This window comes from Bos javanicus, chromosome 15, assembly GCF_032452875.1.
Source record: "Bos javanicus breed banteng chromosome 15, ARS-OSU_banteng_1.0, whole genome shotgun sequence".
In the NCBI taxonomy this organism is placed as follows: Eukaryota; Metazoa; Chordata; class Mammalia; order Artiodactyla; family Bovidae; genus Bos; species Bos javanicus.
In genome coordinates, this window is record NC_083882.1 from 53,058,943 (window position 1) to 53,072,053 (window position 13,111).

The following is a 13,111-nucleotide window of genomic DNA, read 5'->3' on the forward strand; positions in this document are numbered from 1 at the left end:
AAAAGTGAAACGAATAAACATTCAACTAAATGTCTGCAAAACATAACATGCCATTTTCTTTAATTGTTAAATTTAGTATTCATTTACATAGTTTAATTACATTTGAAAAAATTTAAGTTACATTTTATTTTGCCAGAATTCCAAAAAAAGCATGATGATGAATGAGAAATCATAGTGAAACACAAACTAAATGCTTACTCAGAGCCAAATAATTTCAAAAATAAAACTCTAAAACTCCTTCCAGAAAATTCTACTAGTGAAAAACACTTAATCTATTTCTATGGGATGTGGGTGTGTTTGCATGTGTTTGTGATGTGATGGGGTGGGCCTTGGGCTTACTAAGAAGGTCTTGGAAGGTGCCTGCTGACCTGGAAACTGCTGTAACAGGAACCTTGGCTTGGCGGTGGTGGGACCCCAGCTTGAGTGCTGACATCTCCAGTCTGTCTCAGCCCTCAGTGTCACTGGGTTTATCCCCTCCCTGTCTGGACCTTGATGTTAACCAAGGGTAGCAGTGGAAGCCCTGGTTCCCCCGGAGGGGTCGGCGTAGGATGTCCTGTCCCAGGACTGGGGGGAGTTCAGGGGAGGCTGTCTTTATCCCTGAGCTGCATCAGCCTCTGCCCTGCAGCACATCTGATGGGGGGTGGGGATTGGCATTAAGAACCTAGAAACATGGGTTTGGAGACCCAGAGGGGACCAGAAACACCACCACAGGTCAGCTAGTCATTCCACGGCGCAGCTGAGACAGGCACTGGGGTGTCCTAATGCCCAGCTGGGGCTTCTGCCGAGAACATCCACATTGAGCCCAGCCATCAGGTGTTAGCCACCGGGCAGAGCATACTGGGAGGAATGGGAGCACCTACTCCCTGGAGCTGGCAGGCTTGCCTTGAGGGGCCAGGGAGGCCAGAGGCCAGGTATAGTTCCAAGCTGAGCCTTCTTCAGGGTAGTAGTGCTTCCTGGAGGCAGCAGAACTGGAGCTCCGCCTTGCCAGGGTGGGTGAGATTTGGATGGGGGAGGGGCCTTCCTGCTGGAGGGAATTACGTGAGCAAAAGCCAAGTAGCAGGAACAAGTTTGTGTCACTCAGCTGACAGCGAGGAGGGAGACCTGCCTGGTTGGAGACCAGGGGATGAAATGCCCCATTGGGAGGGAGAGAGCCTGGTCTGAGTGCACCTGTGTGTCTGCACGCACATGCACACGCCTAATCACACAGTCATACATATGACATGTACAGACATCACAGTGGTAGCACATGCCCCATCCCTTAGAGACCGTGTCATTTTCAGATGGAGGGAAGAGTTAGATGTTGGCTCGTGAATCAGTGGAAACCTGGACAGGGTGAGGTGGGGAGGGGACACCTTGAGGGTCCCAACCTGCCTCTTCATCCACAGTTCTCCAAGGACGTCCTGGTCAACATCTACTCTGCCTACATCGATAACTTTCTCAATGCGAAGGATGCCGTGCGTGTGGCTAAGGAGGCGAGGCCTGCCTTTCTCAAGTTCCTGGAGGTACCTGGGCCAGGCAGGGGGATGGAGGCCACCCTTCTTGGGTCAGCTTTGGGGGTCTCAGGAGCCCCCAGCCTGGACCCCAGAGCCCTAGCTTGTGGGTCCGTGTCTCCCCTCAGAGCTGGAGGGGCTCACTGGGGACCTGTCTGTCCCTGGACGTTTCCATCTTTGCTGGTCATACCTCACTTGGGTGCCCATCAACCCTATTTCGGGTTTCAGCAAAGCATGCGTGAGAACAAGGAGAAGCAGGCACTGTCCGACCTCATGATCAAGCCTGTGCAGCGGATCCCACGCTATGAGCTTCTGGTGAAGGTGGGCATGGGGCTGGGTGGGCAGGTAGGCGTGGGGCTGGGTGGGCAGGAGGTCATGGGGCTGGGTGGGCAGGTGGGCAAAGTCTGGAGGCATGTGGGGATGCAGGGGGCTCAGTGGTCCCCACCTAGTGGAGCCGCAGGGTCCAGATAGGAAAGTTCTTTCTAGAGTCTACCCACAGTCTCTTCTGTCCCAGCAGTCACTGTGGGGCCCCAGAGCCTGACAGGCTAAACGGGTTTACCGCCCATTTCCACCCAGGACCTCCTGAAGCATACGCCTGAGGACCACCCGGACTACCCTCTCCTGCTGGACGCGCAGCGGAACATCAAGCAGGTGGCCGAGCGCATCAACAAGGGTGTGCGAAGTGCTGAGGAGGCAGAGCGGCACGCCCGCGTGCTGCAGGAGATTGAGGCCCACATCGAGGGCATGGAGGATGTGAGTGCCGTCTCGCCTGGCCCCACCCATGCCTGTGTCCACATCTGCGGCCACCTGGAACTGTGCTCATGGCTGCAGTGTGTTTGCGTCCATCGCGGTTCACATCTGTGTCCTCCCCCATGTCTGTTTCTGGCCATATGTCCCATGGCCTGATGACACAGCATTGAGAGGGTGGACAACGTGTTGCTCCTACTGACTTGGCCCATGAGTGGGGCCAAGGGTCACTAGGGTCTGGGGAGGGGAAAGAATTCATAATGAGCCTTCAGGACGTCTTGTCCCTCCTGCCCCACAGCTCCAGGCCCCTCTGCGGCGGTTCCTGAGGCAGGAGATGGTCATTGAAGTGGTAAGAAGTGTCCCATTGTCTGCCCGCCTGTCCCCCACCTCCCTGCTTGGTTACCTTCTCTGCTCACAGCTGCTGCCCTCTGGCCTCCTGCTCTTCCACCCCAGCAGGAGCCCAGGGTCAAGGCCCAGTTTGCTTCTGGGCATCGGGAAGGCCCTCCCCTCCCTCGTCCTGGCTGTCCGCTTTGGGCACGGTGGGCAGGAGGGAGGGCCTCTGGGCCTGAATCCTGTCTCGGGCCCCACAGAAGGCAGTCGGTGGCAAGAAGGACCGGTCCCTCTTCCTGTTCACGGACCTCATCGTCTGCACCACCCTGAAGCGGAAGTCGGGCTCCCTGCGGCGCAGCTCCATGAGCCTGTGAGTGGCCAGGGTGCTTGAAGCCATTGTCCTTCCCTGGGCCCACTCCCCCGCCTTGGCCAGAGCACCCCTGTTGCTCCCCACAGGTACACGGCAGCCAGCGTCATCGACACGGCCAGCAAGTACAAGCTGCTGTGGAAGCTGCCGCTGGACGACGCGGACATCATCAAAGGTGGGGGTGCTGGGTATTAGGGGGTCTTCCTCGGAGAAGCCCACCTGGAGGATTTGAGCCGTGACCAGGCTGGCTGGCTGTGCACCTGCTCTTCTGCTTTTGGGCCTCGCTTTCTCATCCTGTCCAAGGGTGCTGGCATGCAGGATCCAGTTTGTGTCCCACGGAGCCAGACCGACCACCTTCTGATTGGGCAGGGGCCTGCCGCGGGCTGGCGGGGGACTGGGGCTGCAGTGCTGCAGGGAGCGCAGACACGCCCGTAGCGGTTGATTCACTGCACAGGTGCCTGTATGCACCTCATCTTAGATGATGGCGCACTGTTCTGGTCCAGCAGTTTGGTGCCTGGGGAACAGGCACACTCAACTCAGGCCAATCAGAAAGCTGGCTAGAATGATCCTTTGGTTTGGGGCTGAGACTGTCGGGAGCTGAGGCAGCTTCAAAGAGCTGTTCCTCCTGCGGTGTGAGCGTGTTCCCCCCACCCCACCCCCGCCCACCCCCTCTGTGCCAGATCTCACTGCTCTCAGCTTTCTCGCCTCCTCGTAACTCCCGTGGTCCATCACGGCCTTGTCTGCCTCGTGGCCTTTCTCCCTCAGCTCTCAGCCCCAGTTGCTCCAGGAGGCGCAGTCCACCCTCCTGAGTAGGGTGGTCATTTGGTGGTGAGGGCACCTTGGGACTGGCAGGCAAGTCAGACCCAGTGAGGCAGGGGCTCACTCAGCCCCTTGGTGAACCCAGGCCTGCCCCACACCGGCCCCTACGTAGGAAGGCAAGCTGATTATTGGTCCAATTCATCTCTTCTCACTAAAGAACAGGCTGGTGGATAAAATGAGTGCCTCTAGGTCAAGTGTCTACCCCTGGTCCAGTCAGCTGTGGCCAGAGACTGGAAGGGTCATAGGGAAGAAAGCGTGGCTGCCCGGGTGGTAGAGGGTTGTTGGGGGACAGTTTCCCTCAGAAGGAGCAGATGTCCTCAGGCCTCTCTTGTCTAGTCCACTCCACTGCTGTCTACTCAGCCCATTTGTGAACGCTCCTAGCCAGGCAGTGTGGAGTGTGCGGGATGCTGAGCTGGTCTGTGGGGCCCGTACTTGGCAGGGATCAAGTATGGGACAGGACCAGGGAAATCTAGGTCATCAGCCCATTGCCCCTCCTTTGTGGGGGGAGTTGAGTCCCTGGGTCAGCACATTTGACTGCCTGAGGCTCTGCCTGCCCAGCTGACTTCCCCTGTGGGAGACGGCACCACCACAGCAGCCCAGCATCAGCTGGAGTCTGCATAACCTGGGAGCTGTCTGCTGTTTGTTCTATGTGCTCTTCCAGGGAGTTCTCCAAGGGACCGACACCCTGTGGCCGGTGGCTGTGAACCAGGCCCAGGCCCTGCTCACGGGCCTGGAGTTTCTCTCCAAGCTGCCCATTAACTTTGGGTTGATGCTAACCCGAGGTCCGGCGGTTTACAAGCTCTCAGTTTGTCAGGCTGCTCCCCGCACCCATCTGCAAGTTGGGAGGAAGGGGAGGAGTGTCTGTCCAAGCCTGACCTTGTCTGTCTCTGGATCTGCCCATGGCCTCCCTCTGTCCCCACTAGGGGCATCTCAAGCTGCCAATCGAGAGAACATCCAGAAGGCGATCAGCCGCTTGGACGAGGACCTGACCACCCTGGGCCAGATGAGCAAGCTCTCGGAGAGCCTCGGTTTCCCCCACCAGGTCTGCTTCTTCTGCCTAAGATTCCCTCACCCGGTCTGAGGGGGAAGGGTACAGCCTCATCCCATCTCTGAAGGAAGTCATGTTCCAGGCCTGCGGGTTGGAGACACAGCTCCATCCCCAGCTGAGGGAGTCGGGAGGGCCCACCATGTCTGTGCAGGATCCAGGCTACCTCTTGGTCTCCGGGAAGTAGAGTCCCGTTTTCTGTCTGAGGGGAGAGGCAGATGCCCAGTTCCATCCCCAGGGCAGGAGTAGGCTGAGCAGGGAAGGGAGGCCCTGAGGTCTGGACCCTTATCCCTGCAGAGCCTGGATGATGCGCTGCGGGACCTCTCAGCTGCCATGCACCGGGACTTGTCGGAGAAGCAGGCCCTGTGCTACGCGCTCTCCTTCCCTCCTACCAAGCTGGAGCTGTGCACCACGAGGCCCGAGGGCACCGACTCCTTCATTTTCGACTTCCCCCACCCTGATGCCCGCCTCGGCTTCGAGCAGGCCTTTGATGAGGCCAAGAGGAAACTGGGTAAGCCAGGGCCCAGGGTGGTGTCCTCCTCCCAGAACCTTCAAGTAGGGGACAGCATCTTATAGCTGTATGTGACATCAGGAGCCAGAAATCTCAGGACTGCCATGTCCTGTGTTCCAGTCCCTGCCAGTGGAAGGGTGGACTGAGACTTCTGCAGAGAAATACAGGACTTCCCCAGGGTTGGGAAGATCCCCTGGAGAAGGGAACCACTACCCACCCAGTATTCTGGCCTGGAGAATTCAATGGACTGTATAGTCCATGGGGTCGCAAAGAGTCAGACACAACTGAATGACTTTCACTCACTCACTTAGGGGCTCTTTGGCAGGGATTCAGTGGATACGGTCAGCGTAGGGCAGGGGCCCTATCATGGGAGTGGGTGACTAGGACCTTGTACCTCCACCACACACACAGACAGCAGGCCTGGATCAGGGAGCACTGTTGAACAGGTCCATAGAAAATCCTTAGAGACCTCTGGGTCTACCTCTCACATTGTACAGATGGGAAAATTGAGGCCAAGGACAAGCAGGACATAACAACCAGTCACCTCATTCTCCTTAGAGAGACCCTGAGGGGCAGGAGAGGAAGGGAAATGGGCAAGGTCAGGGCCAGGGTAAGGTGAATGCTAAGCAGTGTCTGTCTGTCCATCCATCTCCACTACAGCCTCCAGCAAAAGCTGTCTAGACCCTGAATTCCTGAAGGCCATCCCCATCATGAAAACCCGCAGTGGCATGCAGGTGTGTATGCACCCGGGTACCTGGGCGCGTGTGTTCTAAGCCAGCATGTGTTCATGTGTTTTTGTTCTTTGTCCAGCATTGTGTACGTCTTGAACATTGCAGTGGTTCCCTGTGTCTGAGAGTGCAGCTCTCTGCACAAGCACATGGACACTACATATGTGTCATATGTATATGCGTACATCCATGCATTTATGCATCTTTGCATGTGAACAAAGGCTATACCATTGATGTGCAAGTGTCTAATTCATATGCTTGTATGAGTCTATATACATATGGACAAAGTTACCATTTTTTTCATTTGTTACACATACACATGTATGTGTGACCATATTTGCGGTATATATATGTGTGTGGATATCTGTGTACACAGACATATATGAATGTATGTCACAGAAGGATGTGTGCATTTGATGCGTAAAGAGTCACGTGTGCTGTATGTGTGCACGTGTATGCCGAAGGTGTGTTGAGAATCCAGGAGGGCCTGGAGAGCGGTGTGGAGCTGGCAGCAGTTCCTCCATTCACCTTCCCCTGTCCCTTGGCGCCTTCCGCAGTTCTCGTGCGCAGCCCCGACCCTGAGCAGCTGCCCCGAGCCCACCCCCGAGGTGTGGGTGTGCAACAGCGACGGCTACGTGGGCCAGGTGTGTCTGCTGAGCCTGCGCGCTGAGCCCGATGTGGAGGCCTGCATCGCAGTCTGCTCCGCTCGCATCCTCTGCATCGGGGCGGTGCCAGGTCTGCAGCGCTGCTGCCACCGGTGAGGGCCGCCCGGACGGGGGCAGGCGGGGTGAAGGGCGGGGCCTGGGGGGAGAGTCCCGGCCCCTGACCCAGAGGGTGGGCGTGTCCTGTGAGTGTGGGCGGGGCCTGGGCGTGAGGACGTGTAGGGCAGATCCTAGCTCCTACTGCTGCTGCTGCTGCTAAGTCGCTTCAGTCGTGTCCGACTCTGTGCGACCCCATAGACGGCAGCCCACCAGGCTCCCCCGTCCCTGGGATTCTCCAGGCAAGAATATTGCCCCTAGTGACACTCATTCCCAACCCTTCGTCTCCCAGGGAACAGACAGCTTCGCTGAGGAACCCCCCAGGGACGGCACCCGAGCCTACCGGGCCAGACCTGGACGTCGAGGCGGCGGACGAGGAAGCAGCGACGCTGGCCGATCCAGGGCCCCAGCCATGCCTGCACATCTCCATAGCGGGCTCAGGCCTGGAGATGACGCCAGGCCCCGCCGAGGGTGATCCCCGCCCGGAGCTAGTGCCCTTTGACAGCGACTCAGATGATGAGTCTTCGCCCAGCCCCTCGGGGACCCTGCAGAGCCAGGCCAGCCGGTCCACCATCTCCTCTAGCTTTGGCAGTGAGTGCCCAGCTTGGGGCAGGGAGGGGCAGCCCAGCCCGTGCTGATTGAATGAGAGAAAGGATAAGCACAACCATGGCATCCAGTCTCCTTAAGATTCTAGCGCAGAGAGCGCTGGGGGCCAGCAAGATGGGCAGGGACTGTGACACCAAGGGCCCCAGGGGCAGTGGGTAGTCAGGCTGGATCCTGAGGCCCCTGCAATGGCCAGTTGAGGAAGATGGAGTTGTTGGGGATCTTGGTAACTGGTCCATGGTGGTGGATTGGAGGTGGCCAAGCTGGGACCAGGAGCCTGTAGCACTGAGCTGTCAAGTCATCAGGGTAACAAGGGCTGAACTGATGGTGGAGTCTGGAGGGCGGGGAGAACAGCAGTGGAAGACCTTGACCCAGAAGGGTGCACTGAGGGGAGAGTAGGGCCTAGAAAGATACCACATCTTGGGCCTGGCAGAGTGGGAGAAAGAGCCTTTTGTCTCCATCAGATGAGGAGACCCCGAGCTCCAAGGAGGCCACAGCAGAGACCACCAGTTCAGAGGAGGAACAGGAGCCTGGCTTCCTGCCACTGTCTGGCTCCTTCGGGCCTGGCGGTCCCTGCGGCACCAGTCCCATGGATGGGAGAGCCCTTCGTCGGTCCAGTCGTGGCTCCTTCACCCGCGGCAGCCTGGAGGACCTGCTGAGTGTTGACCCTGAGGCCTACCAGAGTTCCGTGTGGCTGGGCACCGAGGATGGCTGGTAGGGACACAGGAGAGGCTGGAGTCTTGGTGCCAGAACCTGCAGTCCCTGTTTAAGAAATCATATCGCATCCTAAAGCAGAAGCAGGAGGGCCTTGGGTCAGATCTCAAGAATACTGCCAACCAGGGCTGCCAGAGGGTCTGAAACCCACAGGAAGGCAGTGGGATTTTGGTACCTTGGGGTGGCACCTGCCATGGAGGAGATGGTGGTGGAGGCAGCTAGGTGGAGGGATTGGTGTGCCCAAGCACTTGTCACAGGTCCACACCACTGATCCACAGTGTCCACGTGTACCAGTCCTCTGACAGCATCCGCGATCGCAGGAACAGCTTGAAGCTCCAGCACTCGGCCTCTGTTACCTGCATCCTGTAAGGCCCCCCAGATGGCTCTTCTGGTTCACACCCTTCTCAGCTATACCCGTAGATGTCCTTCTGCTCACCTGCACCCTCTGGGCACAGAGCACACAGGCGTGCCCCAGGCTAACTGTGTCTCCCACACACCGTGTGTCATTGTGCAAGTCACTGCCTCTTCTTAGACTCAGGTGCCCACCACCTAGAGAACAAGGGGTGGGAGGAGGTGATCTTTCGGAAGCCATAGTCATTCTGTCTGATGCCTTGGGCTCAGGGGACCTCCTTTGGCTTCCTGAAACCCCCATGACTCCTTTTCCTTTCCTAGGTATCTGAATAACCAGGTGTTTGTGTCTTTGGCCAATGGAGAGCTCGTAGTCTACCAAAGAGAAGCAGGTGAGTGTCCCCCTCCCTGCTGAGTAGGGTCTCCCTCCTGAGCAAGCTGGGGCCTCCAGACCGCATGTCTGGAGATGTGACTTTTGGTAACTCCCAGGTCTTTTCTGGGGTTTGGTGTCCTCAATGACAAATGAGGTTATTTATTAGCACCTTATTTCAGGGGAGGGTGAGGCTCAAATGCAATGTAAGATTGAATCTGCTGTTTTCTTTATCCCACTCCTACTCTAGGCCATTTCTGGGACCCCCATAACTTCAAATCGGTGACCCTGGGTGCTCAGGGGAGCCCCATCACCAAGATGGTGTCTGTGGGTGGGCGGCTGTGGTGTGGCTGCCAGAACCGAGTCCTTGTCCTGAGCCCTGACACGCTGCAGCTAGAGGTAGTGGGGATGTGGGTGGGGTTGGGGAATTTGTGACTTGGGGTGAGCCAGGCCCATGAGAGAGGAGGTGAGACCACAGGGCCATAAAAAAGCAACCAGCTGAGAGGTCGGGGCTTTCCCCCGACCACTGTGTGAATCTGGGCCAGCCCCTGGCCTTCTCTAATCCTTATTTGCTTCTAGCTGATGAAGGCTACAGGTACATGTAAGTTAGAACTCTAGTCCTCCTCCCCCTCCAGCCCTATTTCTCAGCTAAAGTATTGGTGTCTTTGGTGGGTGGACAGAGTTCCTTTCTGATGTCAACATCCCTTATCATCACTCTGGCCTTTAGTCCTGAGTTCATTTACATGTGCATCAGTAGCTGTCAGCCTGGTAGTATCCAGGAGTAACTAAGTTCCCTTGATTTCCCTCTCACTGGTCCCACCATTGGTTGGGCTGGGAGTGAAGAGGTGGAGAACCCGGGTTCAGGCCCAGGTCTATGACTGACTTGCCGATGCCTTTGGACAGGTTCCCTCCCCTTCTAGACTCGTTTCCCAGCTGTACAGGGTGAGGCCAATGATTGCTGTTAAGACCCTTCAGGCTTTGAACTTCTCTGATCATTAACTCACTCAACTTCCTTGGGGAAAGGGCACTGTAATTCCTGAGGTTAAAGTGGGGAGGCTCCAGAGAAACTAACATTTGAAAGGTTAATCATCCAGGTCAAGGAGCAAGGCTGCCTTTGCTGTCAATCCAGCGGGCTCTCTGGAGAGATTTGGCATGAGTTGTAAGGAAGGAGGAACGGGCACTGGTGAAGCACAAGGCTGGGAGGGGCCGGTGAGGGCAGGCCTGTCATTCACCCATCTGTTCTCGACCCTCACCCCAGCACACGTTCTCCGTGGGGCAGGATTCCAGTCGCAGCGTGGCTTGCATGGTGGACTCCAGCCTGGGCGTGTGGGTGACATTGAAGGGTAGTGCCCATGTGTGTCTCTACCATCCAGACACGTTTGAGCAGCTGGCAGAGGTAGATGTCACACCTCCTGTGCACAGGATGCTGGCAGGTACTGGCCTCAGTCTCCTACTGCCCCTTCCCTTGGAGCTTTTCTGTCCCTGGCAGTGAGGATGCTACGCCAGGGCCAGGACTCGCCCCCAGCGCTGGTCTGTCTCCTACCCCAGGCTCAGATGCCATCATCCGGCAGCACAAGGCTGCCTGCCTGAGGATCACAGCGCTGCTGGTGTGTGAAGAGCTGCTGTGGGTGGGCACCAGTGCCGGCGTGGTGCTCACCATGCCCACCTCACCCAGTACCATCAGCTGTCCACGGGCGCCTCTCAGCCCTGCTGGCCTCGGCCAGGGACACACCGGCCATGTCCGCTTCTTGGCCGCAGTCCAGCTTCCAGACGGCTTCAACCTGCTCTGCCCAACTCCACCACCTCCCCCAGACGCAGGTGGGTCTACACATCCTATGCCAATCCAGGGACCTGGGCTTTGGGTTTAGGATGCCCCGCTGCCCTGCCAGAGGAGGGTTAAGAGGGAGGGAAAATGTAATACAGATGTGGAAGTGGCGTATATTACAGGAAGTAGGCTATAGAAAACCCAAACTAAAATCTATTAGGATACTCTGTGTGTGTGTGTGTGTGTGTGTAAAATTCTGTCCAGAGAATGTCACGGAGATGAGGAAGTGAACTAAGAATTAGAGTATGGCACAGGAAGGGATACATACAACAGGAAATAAAACAGGACTAGAAATGATGTATAGGGCAGAGCGGGAAACAGAAATAGCACCAGAAAGCAGAGCGTAGAAGGGTCCGTAGGATAGGAAAGGGGCTGTGAGGATTAGAAAGTGAACCCTAGTAGGTAACGATATACATCAAGGGGGTTGCAGTTGGCCAGGTCTTGCTCTGGCAGGACAGGAAGCCGTACTCCCAAGAGGAAGTGGCTGTGGGCATCAGGAAGCAGGGAGGCCTCGGTCAGGGGTTGTCTGGGTCCAGAGAAGACTTAGCTGCCCACCTGGGAAAGGGCTGTTGGAAGCAGGAGATGAGCACCAAGAGGGCTGTGTTGAGACAGTGCTGCCGCCAGTCACCCCCAGGTTCATGGCTCCTCCCCTCTGCCCCCTAGGCCCGGAGAAGCTGCCCTCATTGGAGCATCGGGACTCCCCTCGGCACCGAGGCCCTGCCTCGGCCAGGCCTAAAATGCTGGTGATCAGTGGAGGCGATGGCTACGAGGACTTCCGACTCAGCAGTGGGGGCGGCGGCAGCAGTGAGACCGTGGGCCGAGACGACAGCACAAACCACCTCCTCCTATGGAGGGTGTGACCCTGTCCACGGTGGCCCAGGACTCGCCCACCCACCCGCCCTCCGCCTGCTTGCCTCTTCCAAGCCCACTGGCAGACCCTCACACGAGTGTCTGACTGGGGCACACCCGTGCCTGCACAGACTGCCTCCCATCCTTGCGGAAGCATTGCCAATGGAGCACCTGCTGGCCAGCGGGGTCTAGGCCTTTCCCAGCCCTCTGGCTGCTCCGGTGCACCCAGTCATGATGGGAGGGTGGAGAAGGGGCACGTGGGCTGCCCAGGACCTCTGTCCCTGGAGCTTCTACCAAAGACACGGCCGGGCCTGGACCCCACAGGGCTGGGGAGGGCCATGTGCAATATTTGGAGGGTTTTCCTGGGGACAGTGGGAGGGCTGGGGGATGGAATCCTTTCCCGTGTACAGTATTTATGTTTCTTTTTAGATGTGTACCTTCCCAAGCACTTATTTATGCAATGACCTGGGGCAGGGAGTGATTGGAGAAAATAACAGAAGAGGGAAAAAAAACCCTGTTCCTGCCCTGGGAGTCACCCTGGGACCCCAACCAGCCTTCCTGGAGGGACCGGTCCCCCCTCATTATGTACGCACACACACACTGCATGTCTGGGGCACTGAAACACTGCCCCATAACATAAACTTTCCACGGCCTTGTCCTGACTGGGTTGCCCTCCAGTATCCAGAGCAAAGGACCAAGTCCCCTCAGTCATCCAGAACAAGGCGATGACCGGCGGGGTGGGCAGTGACTCCCATCCGGGGGGTTTCCCCAGGCTCGGCGTTTCCTTGCTTGTTGGCAGTGCCTTTAGCGGTTTCCAAATGTGGGAACCCTGTCGGGGCCTCGTCCAGGGCCCTCTCCTGGCCTGAGCAGGGAAGGGGCCCTCGCTGTCCGCACGTTGCCCCCTAGCCCCTGTGTCTCATGCACTGGCACACATGGTCACCGCAGAGGGTGGGCCTAGGGGCCCCTCACTCTGACCACTGACTCCCTCTCTCCACATCCTCCTCTTGCAGCGGCAGCCCTTCCAAGGACGCCCAAAGCTGAGGGGCCAGACATGGCCTCCCTGGCTGGGAAGGCCACTCTGGAGACTAGCTTCCCCTGCCCCCACCCCCAAACCGCAGAAGCCAGTCTGACCCCAGCCCCACGCTTCTTCAGCTGCAGCTCCAAAGGTCTGGTGTCAGATGGGGTTTGTTTGGTTCTGTTTTTGTTTGGGGTGGGTGGGTCATTGCGGTCTTAGATTATGTTTTTCTTGCTACCAAACAGTCATGTATTAACTTTCCTTGGATGATGAAGTTTAAAGGGTCAATAAATAGAAACACCAAACAACTGGTCCCCATCGGCAGCCACAGAGGCCTCCTGCCAGCAACCTCCGAGCTCCCCAGCTGCGTGGGCTCCCTGACAACTACCCACTTGGACAGACAGAGTAGGACTCAGAGACCCAGAAGAGTGCTGCACTGTCAAGGCGGCCACTGACGTGCTGTGTTATCTCAGGCAGGTCACTGTATCTCTGTGGGCTGCAGCTTCCGCATCAGGAAAACCAGGAGTTGTGCTAGTCAGATGCTTTATAACCAGGGTGCATTTTAGAGTCCCTTACAGGTTAACATTGTAAA

The 13,111-nt window shown here is 57.3% G+C and overlaps 1 protein-coding gene across 1 annotated transcript in view; it reads left to right on the forward strand.

The window, feature by feature from the left end:
* Positions 1–12,832, forward strand: part of ARHGEF17 (Rho guanine nucleotide exchange factor 17) — a 58,411-nt gene extending 45,579 nt beyond the window's left edge. The window contains exons 4-21 of the mRNA XM_061380761.1: positions 1,386–1,502; positions 1,719–1,811; positions 2,067–2,243; positions 2,536–2,586; positions 2,828–2,937; positions 3,024–3,109; positions 4,677–4,795; positions 5,096–5,309; positions 5,970–6,043; positions 6,595–6,794; positions 7,088–7,386; positions 7,863–8,112; positions 8,391–8,477; positions 8,785–8,852; positions 9,081–9,229; positions 10,089–10,263; positions 10,379–10,648; positions 11,319–12,832. Of these exons, the coding sequence (XP_061236745.1) occupies positions 1,386–1,502; positions 1,719–1,811; positions 2,067–2,243; positions 2,536–2,586; positions 2,828–2,937; positions 3,024–3,109; positions 4,677–4,795; positions 5,096–5,309; positions 5,970–6,043; positions 6,595–6,794; positions 7,088–7,386; positions 7,863–8,112; positions 8,391–8,477; positions 8,785–8,852; positions 9,081–9,229; positions 10,089–10,263; positions 10,379–10,648; positions 11,319–11,515 (2,736 nt within the window). The 3' untranslated portion in view covers positions 11,516–12,832. The remainder of the gene's footprint in view (positions 1–1,385; positions 1,503–1,718; positions 1,812–2,066; positions 2,244–2,535; positions 2,587–2,827; positions 2,938–3,023; positions 3,110–4,676; positions 4,796–5,095; positions 5,310–5,969; positions 6,044–6,594; positions 6,795–7,087; positions 7,387–7,862; positions 8,113–8,390; positions 8,478–8,784; positions 8,853–9,080; positions 9,230–10,088; positions 10,264–10,378; positions 10,649–11,318) is intronic.
* Positions 12,833–13,111: the final 279 nt, after the last annotated feature.